The sequence below is a fragment of the Mandrillus leucophaeus genome, unplaced genomic scaffold, assembly GCF_000951045.1.
Source record: "Mandrillus leucophaeus isolate KB7577 unplaced genomic scaffold, Mleu.le_1.0 Scaffold413, whole genome shotgun sequence".
Classification (NCBI taxonomy): Eukaryota; Metazoa; Chordata; class Mammalia; order Primates; family Cercopithecidae; genus Mandrillus; species Mandrillus leucophaeus.
This window is the reverse complement of record NW_012104399.1, coordinates 549,905-570,381: the sequence shown is the minus strand read 5'-3', so window position 1 is coordinate 570,381 and position 20,477 is coordinate 549,905. Positions and strand designations below refer to the sequence as shown.

Here is a 20,477-nt window from a genome sequence, read left to right as displayed (position 1 = left end):
AAAAGTTGTCAGCTTCCTTCGGGTCCCCTTCCCTTAACAAACATGGCTGCCTCAGCCCCCGCGACACAAGTTAATGCCCGGAACTACCACAACCGTCTTCCCCTTATCCTCCACAGAACCGGAAGAATCCGATGGTGGCTGGCGAGGGCCAAGTCTCTTACGTCTTTCCCTCGTTTCACTCTCCCCGCCTCCTCCGCAGAAGCCGAGCGCCAAACTCAAACTCTATCAGGACCCGGACGCCTCTCGGGCTAGGTCCGAGGCCCGGGCCTGTTGGGCTTTTCCGCACACCAGCCGGGACAGCGAGCCAACATGAGCCAAGTTCTGTTCCACCAACTAGTCCCGTTGCAGGTGAAATGCAAAGACTGCGAGGAGAGGTAAAGAGCGCGTCACCAGTGCCCGCGGGTGGCGGTTGGGGTCAGGCCAATGGGGAAAGATGGCGGTTCCGGCCAGTGGGCTCCGCCTTGCACCTAGGTGTCGAGTCGGCCCCCCCAGGAAGCGGATAGGGAACCCAGAGGGCCCAGTGGTTACCTCTCTCGCCAAGTCGGCCGTTGCAGAGGGGTCTGGAGGAGGGGTGTGAGGAAATAGGGAGCCGGCTCACATCAAGTTAATGTCAAAAACCCTAGCTGTGGACGGAATCGTGAAGATTGTAGCCCTACTCTTCCCTTTTGACAGATAAGAACTCTGGCCCAGAGAAGTTAAAAAAAAATTACGTGAGAGCTCACAGCCAATTCATGGCAGGGTCAGCGCTAGAACTCAGGCCTTGGCTCGGAGCCTTTTCTCCCCGTTCTCTTTTGAGAGTATGTTGGCAGTAAGGTTCAACTTTTAAAAACCTACCAATTTGGTGGCGTACTTTGGCTCTTCACATCAGTTGCTTTAAAAAAAAGTAAATTACATTTAACCGACTAACAACGAGAAAATCAGAAACGTCATTCATTAATTCATTCAGTAAATATTGGCTCCTTGTAAAACACCTTGCTGGGCACTGGGAATACAGTGGTCAGGAAAAACAGTCCTGTTTTTCATGGAGTTTACAATCACTGGAGGAAATAAAGACCAGTCGCACAGAGAAGTTCAACTTTGATTAAGGAGGTGGTTTTGTTGGGGCGTAAATAGAGAGATTTGACCAGAGGTCAGGAGACTTAATTTTTTTTCTCAGTTCCAACACTCAGTAGTTGTCTCTTGTTTTCTTTGAACGTTCTTTCCTCATTTGTAAAACTGATATAACGTGCGTATTCACGTGTTTGTAATGAGGATCAGGTGTGAAATCGTATGTGAAAACTAAGTGGTGTATAAATGTAACATAAAAAATGAAATGAAGACATTGCCTTATTGAGTTGCCGGTAATGTCAAACTGTGGTACATATAGTTCAGAATTCGGTCAAAAATCAGTGGCAAGCCGGTCGAGGAGATGGTGCCAAAACCAGCATATGGAGATCTGTAGGTTTAGTTGATCATTCTTTTAGTGCTGTCCAGTATGGTAACCACTAGCCACATGTGGTTATTAGACACTTGAAATGGGGCTTATCTGAATTGTTGTGCTTTACGTTTGAAAATGCACGTTGGATTTTTAAGACTTACTATGAAAAAAGAATGTAAAATATCTCAGTTTTTATATTATGTGTTAAATGGCAATATTTTTGGGTATATTAGGTTAAATACAATGTATTATTAACAGTAATAATGTATTGTTATACTATTATATATTAGTATATAGTATATACTAATTCACCTGCTTTTAAAAGTTTTTTTTTTTTTTTTTTTTTTTTTTGAGACGGAGTCTCGCTCTGTCGCCCAGGCTGGAGTGCAGTGGCCGGATCTCTCAGCTCACTGCAAGCTCCGCCTCCCGGGTTCACGCCATTCTCCTGCCTCAGCCTCCCGAGTAGCTGGGACTACAGGCGCCCGCCACCTCGCCCGGCTAGTTTTTTGTATTTTTTTAGTAGAGACGGGGTTTCACCGTGTCAGCCAGGATGGTCTTGATCTCCTGACCTCGTGATCCGCCCGTCTCGGCCTCCCAAAGTGCTGGGATTACAGGCTTGAGCCACCGCGCCCGGCCTAAAAGTTTTTTTTAAAATGTGACTTCTAGAAAATTTAAAAGTAGGCTAGGTGTGGTGGCTCACACCTGTGGTCCCAGCACTTTAGGAGGCCGAGGCGGGAGGATTGCTTGAGCCTAAGCTTGAGGTTACAGTGAGCTGTGATTGCGCGACTGTACTCCAGCCTGGGTGACAGAGTGAGACCCTGTCTCTGAAAAAAAAAAAAAAAATGAAAAAAATTAAAATTACGTATCTGGCTCACGTTTGTGGCTTGCATTGTATCTCCATTGGATAACACTGTTTTAGAATGATTATAGAAAGATAAAGGGGGCCATGACTTTGGTTTCAATATGGAAACTCCTAGATGGTCTCTTTCTGGTTACATTGCCATCACAGTTAATCTTAAAACTCAATTTCCCTGCTTAGAAACCTTTAATATATTCCTATTATCTGTATAGTAGGGGTCAGCAAACTGGAGCACATGGGCCAGATGTCTCACTGTTTTCGTAAATAAACTTTTCTTGGAACACAACCACGCTCATTTGTTTACAAATCGTAGCTGCTTTTGCACAGGAAGGGTAGAGGTGAGTAATTGTGACAGAGACCTTATGGCCTGCAAAGCCTAAAATATTTGCTATCTGGCCCTTTACAGAATAATTTGGTGATCCTTGACCTATAGAAAGAACACCCCAGACTCTCTCTCTCTCTCTCTCTTTTTTTTTTTTTTCCCTAGACAGAGTCTCACGGTTGTCCAGACAGGAGTATGGTAGCACAATTACAGCTTACTGCGGCCTTGACCTCCCGGACCCAAGGGTTCCCCCAACCTTAGCCTCCTGAGTAGCTGCAATTACAGGCACATACCACCACGCCTGACTGTTGTTTTTTTTTTTTTAAATAGAGATGGGGTCTCCCTGTGTTGCCCAGGCTGGTCTTGAACGCCTGGGCTCAAGTGATCCTCTCACCCCAACCTCCCAAAATGCAGGGATTATAGGCGTGAGCCACCACACCCAGCCCAGACGCCTTGGTTGAGTATTTGAGGCCAGTTCAGCTCAACAAATATTGGCAAATGTCTACTGTGTCTCAGGAACTGTCCTACGTGTGGAGGATGTGAATATGCACCCCCCTCCCCATCCCCAACAACAAGAAAAGCCAACAAAAACCTGTTTTCATTCTGTCCCTCAGGGAACTCACATTTTAATAGGGGAAATAAAAAGATTTTCCTTGGACAGGCACCATAGCACAGATTAGGAATTCAGGCTCTGGAGCCAGATTGCCTGGGTTTGAGTCCCAGTTCTGCCACTTATTGACTGATCTTGTACAATTTCCTTCTCTGTGTCTCATCTTTAAGCTGATGGTAATAACAGTACCTACTTCATGGTATTATGAGAATGGAATGAATTATTACGTATAAAGTGCTTCCAACAGTGACTAGAACATAATAAATGTTCACTAAATTTTAGGTGTTAATGTGTTACAAATGCATGAAGTAATATAAGTACACTAAAGTCAAAGAAGAAGGAAATTCAGTTGAAGACAGTGGTAATGATCAGGGAACTTCATCTGATGGAAAATTACGTAAAATTTTGATGCCCATGATTTAACACTAATCTGCCTTTTTAATTTTGTGTCCTAAACTTATCTCTCCAATATAAAAGTCTTACAAGCATTCTTGTTACCTTCCGAACGTGCCTGATACTCACTCTGTACTATTACCCCTGCTGTTCTTTGTGCCTCAAATGCTTTTTTCTTTAATAACTTTCAGGTGTGTCTTAAATCCTTTCACTATAAGGACCCTTCAAAGTCGCCTAAGTTGAAATGAATTGCCATTGTTCATGTATTAGTGTGGTGTAGGTGAAAGATCTGAGTTTTCATTTGGGCTCTGTAATGTGACCTTAAACCATTATTTGGGCGTTAAGTTCTTTTGTAAAACAGATAATATTTACTTACCAAGATTATTGTTAAATAAGATGGTATATGTAAAATACCTGGCAGGTACTCAGTAAGTGTTGGTAACCCTTCCCTCCCTAAAATGCAATCAGAAGCAAATCTAGGGAAAAGTCATTAATCTCATCTCAATTTGAGGACAGAAACTATGTTTTTTTTTTGTTTCTGTCATCCTATGCCCAAAAATTATTTTTCTTTTTTTTTTTATTTTTGTAGAGAGAGGCTGTCATTCTGTTGCCCAGGCTAGAGCGTTGTGGCATAATCGTGGCTAACTGTAATCTCAAACTCTCGGGCTTAAGCTCTCCTCCTGCTTCAGCCTTCAGAGTAGCTGAAACTACAGGCATGTACCACCATGCCTGTCTCATTTTAGAAATTTTTTGTAGAGATAGGATTTTGCTATGTTGCCCATGCCGGTCTTGAACTCAAACGATCCTCCCACTTCAGCTTCCCAAAATGCTGGGATTACGGATGTGAGCCTCTGCGCCAGGCCCCTGGACCATGTTTATTTCTGTTTGTATCCCTAGCACCTGGCACAATACCTGGCTTAAAGTACCTGTTATTTGTTTGATTGATAGTTTAAGGTCACAGTTACTGGGTGGCAGAGATGGCCTAGAATCCATTTCTGCTAAAGCATGCCTGATATTTAGCATACTTTTTATTTAAAAGAACTCATAGCTAAATCTAATGTCAGGGAGGATGTTATGTAGATTTATGCTTTGTTCAGAGTATGACATCTATTGAGATGAGAAATAACATTTTATTGAGTTTTTATTGTTTTATATTGCTCTTATGACATTTCCATTATAAGGGAAAAAATAAGATTTGTGATTTTAGTTAGCATATCCTCTGAAAGCTTGTATTTTTCTATAACATATTTCTAGGGATGTTTTTTAACTAAGCATGGGGAATACGTTTCACTTATAGGCCTTCCCTTTTTTCTTTCAACATCTAATGTATATAGGCATTTGGAATATATGCAACAATATCATTAATATGATTGGCAAATTGTCATAGTAGTGTAACTCTTCCAGGATTATGTAAACATTTTAATAAATGGACTCTTCTTGTACTTTTTGCAGATATATGAAGTATGACAGGACTTTTAAAACCATAAAGCACCTGCTAGGTGCGGTGGCTCACGCCTGTAATACCATCACTTTGGGAGGCTGAGGTGGGCAGATCACTTGAGGTCAGGAGTTTGAGACCAGCCTGGCCAACACGGCGAAACCCCATCTCTACTAAAAATACAAAAATTAGCCAGGTGCAGTGGTGTGCCCCTGTAATCTAAGCTACTCAGGAGGCTGAGGCAGGAGAATTGTTTGAACCTGGGAGACGGAGGTTGCAGTGAGCCAAGATCACACCAGCCTGGCCCCAGGCTGGAGTGCTCCTGGGCGACAGAGCGAGACTGTCTCAAAAAACAAATAAGTAAAATAAAAATAAATAAAACGTAAAGCATCATAAAAAGTTAAACATCAACTGCAGTATCATACCACTATGGCATTTATATTAGAGAAAACTTCAGAAGATGAAAACCAAACACAATGATGTAGAGCTATCCTCCTGCCTCAGCCTCTGAAGTAGCCAGTATTACAGGTGGGAGGCACTGCCCAGCTCGGGAAAGCTTAAATGGAATTGGAGTAACACTCTGATCTGTTTCACATACGTTGCTTTAGATACTAGAAAGATAGGAACAGTGTATTCTCTTGTTTTGAAAATAATTCTTCCTCTCTGTGGTGTAAATTAGTGCTTCTTGTTCCTTTTCAGAAAACAGATACAAGTTATGAGGTAACGTTTAATCTTATTGTACAAATGGAGATTTAGCATCCAATCATATGTTCAACAAGAAACTTAACCAAAATGACACATTTTAAGCCCATATAAAATTACAAGTCAGCATTAAAAAATCTAAACAGTTGAATCTAGCCTTGATCAACTGTTTCCAAATTTTTCTATCAATACTCAATTGCTGTTTATACTTTTTACTTGTGTAATAGATAAGCAATAGTGTGGAAAAGGTTTAAAAGAAGTCCTTAGAAGAAAAACTTAAAATTGAACAAATTCTATTTGTTAGTTTACTTTTTTCCTATCTGCACATCAAAGGAAAGCCATTGTTATTTAATTCTGGTAGAATAGTTTGAGAAGTACTTGTGCATAGATATTTTTTACTAATTTCTCCCTTTATTTCCTGAATTATATAAACATTTGTGCTCTATTTGATTAATGTTTATGAGCACTTTCACTTACATACCTCTGTCCAATTCTGGATTCTCTAAGATACAGCATAGGATGTGGAACACTGGGCTCTCTCTCTCAGGGCTTAGAGTTACTTTACTCAAGGATAGGTGTAGTAAACTTGTTGATAGTACTTCTATGGTTATATTACATAAAGAATATATTAAGCAGATTTAATTCGTGGATGTGAAAATACGTTTTTGTATGCGTAAGTGTAGGGAATAGGTTATTTCCTTGATTTTAAACATTCAAAGCATTCTAATATTACTTCACATATTAAGTTTTATATTTTAATTTTTTTTTTTTTTTTGAGACAGGGTCTCACTCTGTTGCCCAGACCTGGTATGCGGTGGTGCAGTCTTGGCTCACTGCAGCCTCTGCCTACCAGGTTCCAGCATTTCTCCCATCTCAGCTTCCCAAATAGCTGGGACTACAGGTGGGTGCCACTACTCCTGGCTGGTTTTTGTATTTTTTGTAGAGATGAGGTTTTGCCATGTTGAACAGGCTGGTTTCCAACTCTTGACCTCAAGTGATCTGCCTGCTTCAGCCACCCAAAGTGCCAGGATTACAGATGTGAGCCACTGCAACAGGCCACATACTAAGTTTTTAAAATGGAATCAGTCTCTCATAAATCAGTTTAATCACTTGACATGGTAATTTTTTAATGTGAAAAGTTGTTACTAAATTGGTGGTTTGTCTTTCTAGATGTTATTTTAGAATCAGGGCAGTAAGGATATACGAGGTTGTTACCTCATTTAGTCCTCAAAACGTCCGCATTTTACAGTTGAAAAGTTACTAAATTGATGGTTTGTCTTTCAGTAGATGTTATTTTACAATCAGGGCAGCAAAGTCATATATCAGGCTAGTGCTAGACTCTCCACAGTGTTTATTTTATTTATTCCTCACAATATCCCCATATTACAAGTGAGAAAAATTTAGTTTTAGGTTAAACACTGCTAGATTACTCACTAGTGGAACAACAAGACATTAAGCTTTAAATCCAGTGTGCTTTTCAAACTTCTCTTCGTAAGTTAGAGAACATCTGTGGAAAGTCTTGTCGCTTAAGACTGAAAACTTTAGTTAATACAAAAGATAGTGATAACTCATTTCATGTGAATGTTTCTGATGGTTGGGTATGTCTTTTCATACAGGAGAGTAAGTATAAGAATGAGCATTGAACTACAATCAGTTTCTAATCCAGTTCACAGAAAGGTTGGTATTTAGTTCTTTTTTGAAATATCATTTAGGTACGTTGTAGATAATTAGTTTTGTTCTTTAAGAATGTGACATCTTTTATTGCATTTATTTTGCTTTTACATTTTGGGCTATTTTGTAACTGTTGCAAATCAAGGGTGGTGGAATCTACTGAGAAAACAACTGAAGGATAATTATACTATGTATTTCTTTTTTTGTTTGTTTTTTTTGAGATGTAGTCTTGCTCTGTTGCCAGGCTGGAGTGCTGTGGCATGATCTCGGCTCACTCGCCTCCCAGGTTCAAACAATTCTCTTGCCTCAGCCTCCTGAGGAGCTGGGACTACAGGCGTGCACCACCACGCCCAGCTAATTTTTGTATTTTTAATAGAGACGGGGTTTCACCGTGTTGGCCAGGATGGTCTCGATCTCTTGACCTCGTGATCCGGCCTATACTATATATTTCTAAAACATACATGAAGAATTGGGGGTTGGGGTGACAGTCTCCTTAGATTTGCCCAGTGCACTTGTAAGTTGCATATACACACACACACACACACACACACACACACACACACGTAAAATACCTTTTATTGCTGTTGGTCATATGTGCGCGCGCGCACACACACACACACACACACACACACACACACACACAGCTGCCTTATAGAATTGGCATTTCGTGGTGTAAATGTAAAAACAGTAAACCAAAATACTACGGGGAGATATTTGTGACTCTTTTACTTTACATTTTGAAGAGAGGCATTTAGAGTATCAGTCTCATATAACCTTCAAAAGTGTGAGTCATTAACAGAACTAAGAACATAGAATAGAGCAGGGGTCCCCAACCCCCTGGCCACTTACTGGTACTGTCTGTGGCCTGTTAGGAGCTGGGCTGCACAGCAGGAGGTGAGTGGCAGGTGGGCAAGAGATCGTTACCTCCTACGATCCGCCTCCTGTCAGATCAGCAGTGGCATTAGAGTCTCATAGGAGTGTAAACCCTATTGCGAACTGTACATGCAAGGGATCTCAGCTGTATGCTCCTTATGAGAATCTAATGCCTGATCTGAGGTGGAAGTTTCATCCTGAAACCATCCTTCACCCCCTAGTTCTTGGAAAAATTGTCTTCTACAAAACTGGTTTCTAGTGCCAAAAAGGTTGGGGACCAATGGAACAGAGGACTAAGAAATACAGCATCTGTGCCAAGGGCAGTGCCTCACACCTGTAATCCTAGCACTTTAGAAGGCTGAAGCCAGATTGCTTGAGCCAGGAGTTTGAGATCAATGTAGGCAACATGGTGAAATCCCATCTCTACAAAAAAATACACAAATTAGCTGAAGGTGGTGGCATACTCCTGTAGTTCCAGCTACTTGAGAGGCTGAGCTGGAAGGATCACTTGAGCCTGGGAGGTTGAGGCTGCAGTGACCTGTGATAGTGCCACTGCAACCCAGACTGGGCGACAGAGCGAGACCCCATGTCAAAAAAAATCACGAACTATAGCATCTGTTTTCTGTGTGCCATAGCTTTCCCTGAACACGTTCAGGGACCTAGTAGTATTAGTATTACCTTTGGTTTTTTAAGTAGCCTCCTGGGTGAATTTCAGGAAGTACTTAAATAGAAGCTGCTTAAGAACAAGGCATTCTGAGGCAGAGCAGGTGCCTAAATTACTAGTTTTCCAGGGTGAAGATTATATATTATATTTCTTACATGTTATTCCTCATGCCTGCTATACTACTTCATTTTCTAGCTTTGTGCATAAGTGGTTTAGATTTTTCTAGGATCTTAGCATTTCTTTAGTAGCTATGAGTAGAGATTTTATTTCAAATGTGTTATTAACCTTAATGCCCAGTTCTTTATTAGTTTTACCTCATCTTGTAACTAATGCTGTTTTTCTTTCACCAGTGTTCTCTGGTACATAATTTTGGTGTACTTTTTGTGAGCTCTAGCTGTTACGATGATCTCCCACACTATGTACACTTAGCTACCTGGAAAGTGGTCTTTATGAAAGGTACCTACTTCATTTGAGACTGAAAACAGATGGGATTCCATGTCAGTGGCCACCTGGTTTAGGAGAGAATAGGCCCTTTGGAAGAAACCTGGCAATGTATTACCTGATACCCCTGTCTTCTGAGAGACAGAAGCTTTCTTTTTTCTAGTGTGGATTATTGTCAGTTCTGCTGATATATTTGCCACTTTTGAAATGCTATACCAGTTAATTTTAAGGGAAACTAAAAATAAAATTGAATGTGGTATGTTCAGTGGTAAAGAAAATTTTTGTCATCATGTTACGGTGTAGCAAGGACTGGGTCTAAATTCCCCAAGCCTCTGATAGGAGGATATTCCTAAACTTTCAACTCCTAGCACTTACCTAACTTTTACACACCTCCATGTGGTTCTCGAAGAGCAGAATGTCTACCCCTATTTAAGATTCTAACTCTGTAAAGACTAATAAAAAATCAGCAGCACTAAAAAACAAAGCTGTCTGCAATATAACTATGATACACTGATGTTGTTGGATTTTTTTTACTTCTGAGAAGGAAGAAATTACTCAAAAAGCCAGATCTAGTAAAAACATTTAAAAACAACAAACTTTCTTTCAGGACTTAGTTATTCGTCTGACTGATGACACGGATCCATTTTTTTTATATAACCTTGTTATATCTGAGGAAGATTTTCAAAGGTAACTGAATTTTTTTCTGATCTTATATTTAATGAAAGAATAAATTTCTAAGTTTTATTGGTACTGTTCTCTTTAAACACATACCTACATGTTAGATTTAGTTACTTTGGGAATATTGGGCTATTTGTACTGTATTTACTTAGGGTGTTTTGGAAAATAAACATTTTGTGGGTTATTAGAATTCTGCTTAAAACACTTGTGAAGTTTGAAGCTTTTGCTGAATTTATTGATTTTTTTTCCCATTGAATAAATTCTGTGAAAATCAGAGTTCCTTAGCTTAGTTCTTGATTATAACAAAGATTAGTAAATAAAAAAAAGAATCCTTCAGGATGCTAATTATAATTAAAGATAGTAATTGGCTGGGCGCGGTGCCTCACGCCTGTAATCCTGGCACTTTAGGTGGCCAAAGAGGGCGTATCATGAGGTCAGGAGTTCGAGACTAGTCTGACCAACATAGTGAAACCCTGTCTTAACTAAAAATACAAGAATTAGCTGGGTGTGGTGGCACATGCCTGTAATCCCAGCTACTCAGGAGGCTAAGGCAGGAGAATCTCTTGAACCTAGGAGGCAGAGGTTGCAGTGAGCCAAGATTGCACCACTTCACTCCAGCCTGGGTGACAGAGCGAGACTCTGTCTCAAAAACCAAAACAAAGTAATTAAATTTTTAAAAAATTTCTTTTCCTTTCTTCTGTATAGTTTAAAATTCCAGCAAGGTCTTCTGGTAGACTTCTTAGCTTTCCCACAAAAATTTATAGATCTCCTTCAGCAATGTACTCAAGAACATGCCAAAGAAATTCCAAGGTAAGTTACATGAGAACACTACATTATTAAATTTAATTCAAGACAGACTCTTCTTTGAAACACAAGTTGATGGCAAAATCTTTTCCATTTATTATGAATATCCCTGTTTATTTTCAGAACTGGGGTTAGGCCTCAATTAAATCTCAGATTTTAAGGCATCTTGATTAAAATCAGAAATATTTCTTAATTTTCATGTCTTGACAGAGGCACTAAAGTTATCCGAAATATTTGGCAGCATCAAATATTTGTTTTTTATATAATGAACTTGGAAAAAGGGAAGACTAAGATTGTATGTGTGTATGATGCTAATGCCTGATTCCTTTATTGTAAAGTTCACCATCAACCTTTTACTTACTGGCTTTATCAGTTGACGATTGTTGTTGAATCAGTTATTTCATTAGGAAGAACAAAATGATGCTTTTCTATCATTTTTTCTATATTAAGTATAATTATTCTATAAAGAACTTTTCCTCAGCAATTAGGGCTATTTGATTACTCAGAAAATTCATAAAGGATAAATGCTTAATTATTGCATTTAAATTGTCAATTTTTTAGAGTAAAGAGCTGGTAGTCTACTTTTCTGGCACTCAGTGAATTTTTGTTTTTAGTTTTTGCTTTCTCTCTCATTTGTTTCTCATGAACTCATGGACTTTTATATAGTCACTATGTTTCAGTCAATCTTTTTTTTGCCCAATTTATCTTATCTTTTACGATTGGGAGTCCTTTCACATTGGTCCCTATTATTTCAATGTGCTCCCTTTCCTGAGCTTTCTAAGTAGAGAAGCTTCTGATTCAGTGAGAGATTTTCACTATCTCCTAAGTGTGTTATAATGTAACATTTTCTTTTCACAGATTTTTGCTACAGTTAGTTTCTCCAGCAGCTATTTTGGATAACTCACCCGCATTTTTAAATGTGGTAGAGACAAATCCTTTTAAGCATCTTACTCACCTCTCACTCAAACTTTTACCTGGAAATGATGTGGAGATAAAGAAATTTCTAGCAGGCTGTTTGAAATGTAGCAAGGTAAGATTTAAATTTAAGTTATTGTTTTAACAAAATAAGTATCAATGGTCTTTGATAAATTGTTGAAGAGATACGGTGCCATAAATTTTTGCTTTCTGAATAAAGTTTTATGATATATAATGAATTTATTTTACTGTTTTTTATTTAGTCAGGGTATAGTGGGGATGGATCTGGACCAGGAATTGAGAAGCTTAGGTCCCAGGGTTTTTACCAATCATGTGTGATTTTGGACAGGTCACTTAAACTCTTCTGTCATGGTTTCATCAGCTGGTAGACGTGTATGGAAATAGCTACCCTATGTAGCCAATCTTAAATGAGATAAGATATGTGGAAATGTCTTGACAATTACAAAGTGCTATATGGCACAAGGAAACAACATAGGGATGCTGCTTGAGTTTTAGAATCTTTCTAGTCAAATACTATAGATCAGTGCATCTCAAACTTTAAATTATCTGGGGATCTTGTTTAAAATGATTTAGGTCTGAGATGGAGCCTAAGAATCTGCATTTCTAACAGGCTTCCAGGATGATGCTGATGCTATACTTTGAGTAGCATGGCTATAGATGATTACATTGTAAACTGTGTAATTTTGTTATTTTTATGAATAGGAAGAAAAATTATCATTGATGCAATCACTAGATGATGCTACTAGGCAACTGGACTTTACACAAAAGGTAATTCGAATTTCACTTTGTCTTTGTAAGTCATCCAGATATTGGCGCTGAATTGCTTCCTTGACTCAGTTCCAAGCTTTTATGTATTTTCTTTCAAATCATGCTTCCATTGAATTTCCTCTCCTCTTTGCCACCCTTCAGCTACCACTTAATTATCTTAATCTGATACTTTCTCTTGTACATACTTGACTTCACACAAACATTTCTGTATCCCCGATATGTCCCCTCGAGTCTTCATTAAATAAGATGTGTATATTTCTGTAACATATTGGTTCTCCGCTCCCCACTTATCGCCTCATTCCTCTGGCCTAAATGACTTTTCAGTTCCTATGCTCTAAACCTTTCCCTTTCTTTGCTGTGTATAGAATTAATTCCTCTGACAGGGTTAGCATCATTTTAGTCATAGCTACAATATTTCTGCCCTAGTCCATGAAATTGAAGGCCAAGAGTATCTGTTTTAGCTTGTTCTTGCTTTGGTTTAAAGAACTATCTGAAACTGGGTAATTTATAAAGAAAATAAATTTAATTGGCTCATAGTTCTGTAGGCTGTACAAGCATGGCACCAACATCTGCTTGGCTTCTAATGGGGGCCTGAGGAAGTTTACAGTCATGGCTGAAGGCAAAGAGGAACAGGTGTGTCACATGGTGAGAATGGAAGTACCACATGCTTTTGAACAACCAGATCTCATATGAACTAACAGGGTGACAACTCACTTACCACCAAGGGAATGGTACTGTACCATTCATGAGGGACTGTTCCTATGATCCAATCACCTTCCACAGGCCCTGCCTCCACTGTTGGGGATTACGTTTGAACATGAGACTTGGAGGGGACAGACATCCTAACCATATTGGTATCTGATAATCTGCATGGCCTCATGCAGAAAATACCCCTGCACAATGTGGCCCACAGGGCGATGTTACTGGGTTTTATATGTAAGTGAACTGTTTCTTGTAATCAACTTGCTTCCCCCTACCCCTCTTTATTGGGTGGTAAAGAGCCAGATTTAATTAAAAGCTTTAATTAAAAGATAGTTTATCTTGACCTGTGGGCCGTTTTGGGTCTAAGATTGTTTTTATTCTGATGTTGATTTCCTAAAATTAAAAAATTTTGTGTAGGAAAAGGCTTTGAACATGTCCTGAAAAGCTATAATTTTGTTTTCTTTAATATCCTTGTAAATATTGGTATATTCTAATCAGAAGTATTACATATTAAGGAGATTATCTTAATGTTTTGTGTTAAACTCTAATGTAGACATTAGCAGAAAAAAAACAAGAATTAGATAAGTTACGGAATGAATGGGCATCACATACAGCAGCCTTGACAAACAAGCATTCTCAGGAACTGACAAATGAAAAGGAAAAAGCCTTGCAGGTAAGAACATTAAAGGAAACTGAAAAAATATCTTTTATTGCTGTTGGTCATTTTGTTAATTTTTAAAGTAATAAATGCTTGCTTTAAATTTTCCAAACATTGCAGAAGTATATAAAATGAAAATAAAAGTTCTATCTTTCAAAGTCTTAGTACCCAGAGATAATCTATAAACATTTTGATGTATTTTTTTTAGACTTTTCTCTATGTATATGTAAATAATATGCAATTTATAAATATTTGCTTATAAACGTATAACTGTAAATTATGTTGTTTATATATGTGCCCATTTATGGGTTTTTGGTTTTGTTCTATACTAATGGGATCTTGTTGGATATATTGATTGTAACTTTTTCTTCACTTAATAGGATACCATTCTATATCAGTTAAGATATTCCTGCAGAGTATTCATTTTGGGTTAACTTAAATTATTTAACTACTTACCCGAATGGTGGTCATTTAAATGCTTCAAAATTTTGGTTATTTTAAGCAATACTGCAACAAGCACTCTTAGTTTCTAGAAGTGAAACTGCAACATACCTATATAAAATATTGATGGACACTGCAAATTTGCCACCCAAAAAAGTTAAACCAAATGAAATCCCAAAGATAAGGTAGTGTATAAGGATCCTTATTTCCCCATATTCTTGACATTGTTTTGAACCTTCTTAATTCTTTCTTTTTTTTTTTTTTTTTGAGACGGAGTTTTGCTTTTGTTGCCCAGGCTGGAGTGCAATGGCACAATCTCGACTCACTGCAACTTCCGCCTCCCGGGTTCAAGCGATTCTCCTGCCTCAGCCTCCCGAGTAGCTGGGATTACAGGCATGTGCCACCACGCCCAGCTAATTTTGTATTTTTAGTAGAGATGGGGTTTCTCCATGTTTGTCAGGCTGGTCTTGAACTCCCAACCTTAGATGATCTACCCACCTCGGCCTTCCAAAGTGCTGGGATTATAGGCATGAGCCACTGTGCCCTGCTGCCTTCTTAATTCTTAATATTTGCCACCTGATCTTAAGGTAGTACTAGTTTTAGTTTATATTTCTTATATTTTTTGTGAAGATAAGCATTTTTATTTTTTATTTTTATTTATTTTTTTTGAGATGGAGTCCCATGCTCTCTCCCAGGCTGGAGCGCAGTGGTGCGATCTTGGCTCACTGCAAGCTCCACCTCCTGGGTTCACGCCGTTCTCCTGCCTCAGCCTCCCGAGTAGCTGGGACTACAGGCATGTGTCACCACACTGGCTGATTTAAAAATTTTTTTTGTAGAGATGGGGTTTCACTATGTTGCCCAGGCTGGTCTTGAACTCCTGGCCTCAAGTGATCCTCCTTCCTCGGCTTCCCAAAGTGCTGAGATTACTGGCATGAGCCACTGTGCCCGGTAGTACCTTTATCACATACTAAATTTCTTTATGTACTTGGGCTTGTCTTTGGACTGTTGTTAAGAACTAATCTCATTTTCTCGTTCAGTGGAGAGATATAGCTCTTCATTTATTAAGGTCTTATTTGTTGAAAACAGACTTTTTTACTCTTTATCTCTCTCCCTTTTTCTCTTTTCTCTTTTTCTTTTGCAGCCTTGTTAAACAATGTTTTTGTCTAGGGACTTTACAGATTTTTACTGCATAAATGAGACCATCCACTCCCTACCAATACCACTGTGGTTAAATTTGTAATTGTTTATCAGTAGTGTATATTAATGTCATATCCAACCACCTTACTGAATTTACATAGTGTTTCTAAGAGTTTTGAAATTGATTATCTTATGTTTTCCAGGTAGATATATAAACTATAAAAAATAGTAATTTTTCTCTTCCTATGATTAGTGTCCTTTTTTTTCTTGTACAGAAAAGTACTGAATTAATAGTGAAATTTTCATCTTGTTCCAGTCTTTTTTGGTAAATAACTAAAATATCTCACCATTAAATATGATGTTTGCTTTGCATTTGAGAGAGAGGGTTTTCTTTTCTTACTTGCTACCTAAGAATTTTAATTCAAAGAGCGCTAAGTCAGATAAAATGAGTTTTGGGATCTAGCCAAATAATTGTGTCGTTTTTCCCCTTTAATAGTGTAATAAATTATAACAATAGGTTTCCAAAGGTGGAATCATCTTCGCATTCTTAGAATAATACTTACATAGTCATAGTGATTTTTAATAAACTATTGTATCAATTTGCTATTATTTAACTTGGGATTTTTGTATTTTTATTTATTTGTTTTTAGTGACAGAGTCTTGCTCTGTTGCCCAGGCTGGAGTGCAGTGAGGTGCGGTCACAGCTCACTGCATCCTGAACCTTCGGGGCTCAAGCAATCCTCCCACCTCAGTCTTTGGAGTAGTGGTACAGGCCACTAGGCCTAGCTATTTTTTTTTTTTTTTTTTTTTTTAAGAGATGGAGTCTCACTATGTTGGTCAGGCTAGTCTCTATCTCCGGGCCTCAAATGATCCATCCGCCTTGGCCTCCTGAAGTGCTGGGATTACTGGCGTGAACCACCATGCCTGGCCCAGGATGTTTGTATTTATATTCATAAGTGACCTTGATCTGAGATTATCTTTTTCCTGCACATCATAGTTTGCTTATTGCAATTGTGGGTTATAGACTATGGTATTAGAATTATGCTAGCCTCATGAAATGAATAAGAACATTTTTCAATTTTCTTTATTCTTTGAAACAGTGAAGTAACAGGTAATTAACCTGTACCTTGAGGACCTGATACAATTAGCCATTTAACACCATTTGGATCACGCACCTAGTTGAAGCATTTATCTTTTTCTTTTCCAGTTTTCTCCATGATTATTGGTCTGTTTAAATTTTCTCTTTTTTCTTGAGTTTTGCTAATTTATATTTTCTTTAAAAGCCATGTGTTTCATCTATGTGTTTTTATTTTAAAAATTTATTATTATTATTTTTTTTGAAGATGAGGTATTGCTATGTTGCCCAGGCTGCACTCAGACTCCTAGGTTTAGGCAATCCTCCTGCCTCAGCTCCTCTAGAGTAGCAGGGACTACTGGTGTGTGCCATTGTACGTGGCTACTATCTGTGTGTTTAAATATATTAGTACAATGTCGTGCATATTGTCTTGTGATTTTTAAAATCTCCATACTATTTCTCTTATGTTCTTAATTTGTTTTGTTTAATGCGACCACATGGTTTTTCTATTGTTTAGTGTTTTCGAATAACCAGTTGTTCATTTCATTAATGAATTCTGCACTGTTTCCCCCCTCCCCCATTTCACAAATTTCTGTTTACTAGCTTTTTTTTTTTTTTTTGGCTTGATTTTCAAGCAAGTTGTGTTCCTCTTGTTCTTCTTGATGTTGTTGTTAGATTCAGGGGTACATGTGCAAGTTTGTTTCTGGGTATATTGCATAATGCTAGAGTTTGGGCTTCTATTGAACTCATCATCCAAATAGTGAACATAGTGTCCAATAAGTAGTTTTTCAACCTCTACTCCACTCTATCCCTCCGTCATTTTGGAGTACTCCTTGTCTATTGTCCATGGAAATAAGTTAGATCTAAAACTTTCTTCATGAGGGCATTTGTTTAAAACTCCAGAGTAACTGAAGGATTTGTTTGTATTTCTATATTGCACTTTCTAATAGGATTGTCAGGCAGTCCTTTGGGACTTTATAACCAGGTCAACACTTCTCTTCCTGCTAATAGATAATGTAAAACTTTAGTGTGCATGAGAATCATTTGAAGGGTACATTAGAATGCAGATTGCTGGGCTTCATCCCCAGAGTCTTTGGTATGGTTAGTCAGGGGTGGAGTCCAAGAACTCGATTTCCTGATAGGTTCTTAGCTTGATACTGATTATTCTGTTCAGAGGACCATACTTTGATAACCACTGCATAGGGTGCTGTTACTCAAATTAGGCCAATTTTGTGACTATATAGAAATCTGTCGAGTCAGGTAAACTGCCTTCTGTTATTACTGATGGTTTCTACAAATGTTATAGGGAATAATGTATTATCTATATTTGTCACTTACCTATTCAAGTGGACATTAAATCTGTGTTATCTTTACGGCATTTTAAAAAGGCAAATTTGATTCCTGCATTTTTAATTTTTCTTTATGTTTACACTTATTTCTCATGTTTTCTTTATACCTCCATTTAAAAAAATATACCGAGTAATCTTGTTTCTACACTAATTCTTTGTAGAAGCATTTTTCCTGTGAGGAAAGTTCTAGCAACATATAGAATCACCCATCATCCTTCTATTTCTCATATTATTTTCTTAATTCTGACTTCTATATTTCTTCACTTCATAGAATGTTTTCTTAATTTTTGTTTTCCCATTCAGATCATTATAATTCCATTCCCAAAACATTTTTCTCATGTAATATTCTTCCGAAACTACTGTGTGCTTTTCTGATGTAAGCCTCTATAGAATATTCATTTGAAAAATATTGCTTTCACCTCTACAAATTCTCCTTTTCTGTTGGACTTTATTAGTCTGAAACTGTTCCTCCAATGATAATATTTTTTCCTCCAGAATGGAATTTTTTTTTTTTTTTTTTTTTTGAGATGGAGTCTCGCTCTGTCACCCAGGCTGGAGTGCAGTGGCCGGATATCAGCTCCCTGCAAGCTCCGCCTCCCGGGTTTACGCCATTCTCCTGCCTCAGCCTCCCGAGTAGCTGGGACTACAGGCGCCCGCTTTTTTTTTTAGCTAGTTTTTTTGTATTTTTCAGTAGAGACGGGGTTTCACCGTATTAGCCAGGCTAGTCTCGATCTCCTGACCTCATGATCCGCCCGTCTCGGCCTTCCAAAGTGCTGGGATTACAGGCTTGAGCCACCGTGCCCGGCCCAGAATGGAAATTTTTTAGTGTATTTTCTTTCTAAAAATATTGAAATGATTCAGAAGTGAACAAAGTAGAAAATGTAAACTTTATAATCCTAGTTCTCACACTTTTTTTTTTAAACAAAAATCTCCAAGGTTCTGATGTTCACTGGAGTAAAAAGCCTGTTCTTTATTTTCATTGCTTTTGGCCTCTATTGTCTTTAGTGTCTTTGATTACTTTCTTAGACAGTTACAGTTAGCATCTTTACCAGTTTGCTCTGATTTTTCTTCTTGATTGCTTCTTCAATGTTTTCTTCCAAGATTGCATTTTCAATTTTATATGGACTTCTTCCTATTTTATCTCTCTTTGCTCCTTCTCTCTTTTTCAGCTTTCTAAAAATGAGGAAATTCCTGAAGTAGTAATGTAAAAATTCCTAAGGTATTTTATGAGAGAGAGACTCCCCTGTACTAGTGCTAAGAATTTTGAATGGGTATAACTTCTCTGGGATACAGTTTTGGAACTTATATCAAGCTTTATATTTGTTTATATTCTTTATTCTATAATTGATCATAAATAATCTGAATTTTAGATGTATGTCTGTACAAAAAAATCAATCATCATTTTATTTATAATTGTGAAAAATTGGAAACTAAATGTCCATAGTAGGGCAGAAGTTAAATGAATTATGGAGTAGCCATGGATGGAATGTTGTGTAGCTATTAAAGACTTTACAAAGAATTTTTTAATGATGTGAGAAGGTGCAAATGCTAAGGGAATAAAGTGTGATTAAATTGTATAAATAGCTTGATATTCATTAAATTTAATATGTGTATTGTGTGTTTATGTGGATGTCAATATAAGTATATAAATGATTGGAAGAGAGTACTCCTAAATATTAGGAGTGATTTCTGGATGTGATTATGGGTTGTGTTTCCTTTTTGCCCTTAAGAGCATGTATAACTTTGATAACTGCAAAAATATGCTTTATTTTCCAAAGATATTTAGGATTTTATAGTGTTCGTTAACAAAAATGGTACTAAGATAGGTTTGTGATAGGATTCAGACAGGCAGTAGATATTGCACTGTTATAACCATGTTCAAATTTTATTGTTGGTAAAGATGACTTGGACTAATGAACCAACCTTGCTCATTTTACAAAAATAAAAAATAAATTACAATTTTTTTTTGTTCAAATCTTTCTGTATTTGTATTTCTGATTTTTTCTTTTAATTTTGGTACTGTATTTTTATTATATAACAGGCACAGGTTCAATATCAACGGCAGCATGAACAACAGAAAAAAGATTTAGAAATCCTCCATCAACAAAATATCCACCAGCTACAAAACAGACTGTCTGAGTTAGAAGCAGCTAATAAAGACTTAACTGAAAGAAAATATAAAGGAGACTCCACTATTAGAGAACTTAAAGCAAAACTTTCTGGTGTTGAAGAGGTATTGAATATTGGTTTTTTTCTCCCCCAGTTTAAAAGAACGTTTTGATTTGGTTATTTTAATGTGGTTACTTGTGTGGGTGGTGTTCCTCTGGATGCTCTGTAGAGTTCTCTTGTGGTGTTAGGGTAATCCATTCAGGCAGTGCGAAGAAAATTGAGAATTTGAAATTTGATAAAAAGCCTAATTCATAACAGAACTGAGGTAAACTTGAATATTTTTAGTTAGGGTCTTGAGAGCAGATTACTGGCACAGCTGTCAGATTTATTAATGTATTTTTAATAGTAACACAGCACCTATATTTCATAG

General features: G+C 37.7%; 1 protein-coding gene across 3 annotated transcripts in view; it reads left to right on the top strand.

Annotated features, from left to right (window-relative positions):
• The first annotated feature begins 28 nt into the window (after positions 1-28).
• The window catches only part of SASS6 (spindle assembly 6 homolog (C. elegans)), a 49,165-nt gene continuing 28,716 nt past the window's right edge, over positions 29-20,477 (top strand). Inside the window, exons 1-9 of one of the 3 annotated variants that reach the window (XM_011992524.1) lie at positions 206-374; positions 6,524-6,642; positions 7,358-7,418; positions 9,998-10,077; positions 10,774-10,878; positions 11,731-11,902; positions 12,511-12,576; positions 13,832-13,951; positions 19,980-20,171. In XM_011992524.1, the coding sequence (XP_011847914.1) occupies positions 354-374; positions 6,524-6,642; positions 7,358-7,418; positions 9,998-10,077; positions 10,774-10,878; positions 11,731-11,902; positions 12,511-12,576; positions 13,832-13,951; positions 19,980-20,171 (936 nt within the window). In that variant the 5' untranslated portion in view covers positions 206-353. Of the gene's footprint in view, positions 375-6,523; positions 6,643-7,357; positions 7,419-9,997; positions 10,078-10,773; positions 10,879-11,730; positions 11,903-12,510; positions 12,577-13,831; positions 13,952-19,979; positions 20,172-20,477 lie in introns of all 3 variants that reach the window. The other 2 variants (XM_011992525.1, XM_011992526.1) reach the window with 2 other exon arrangements.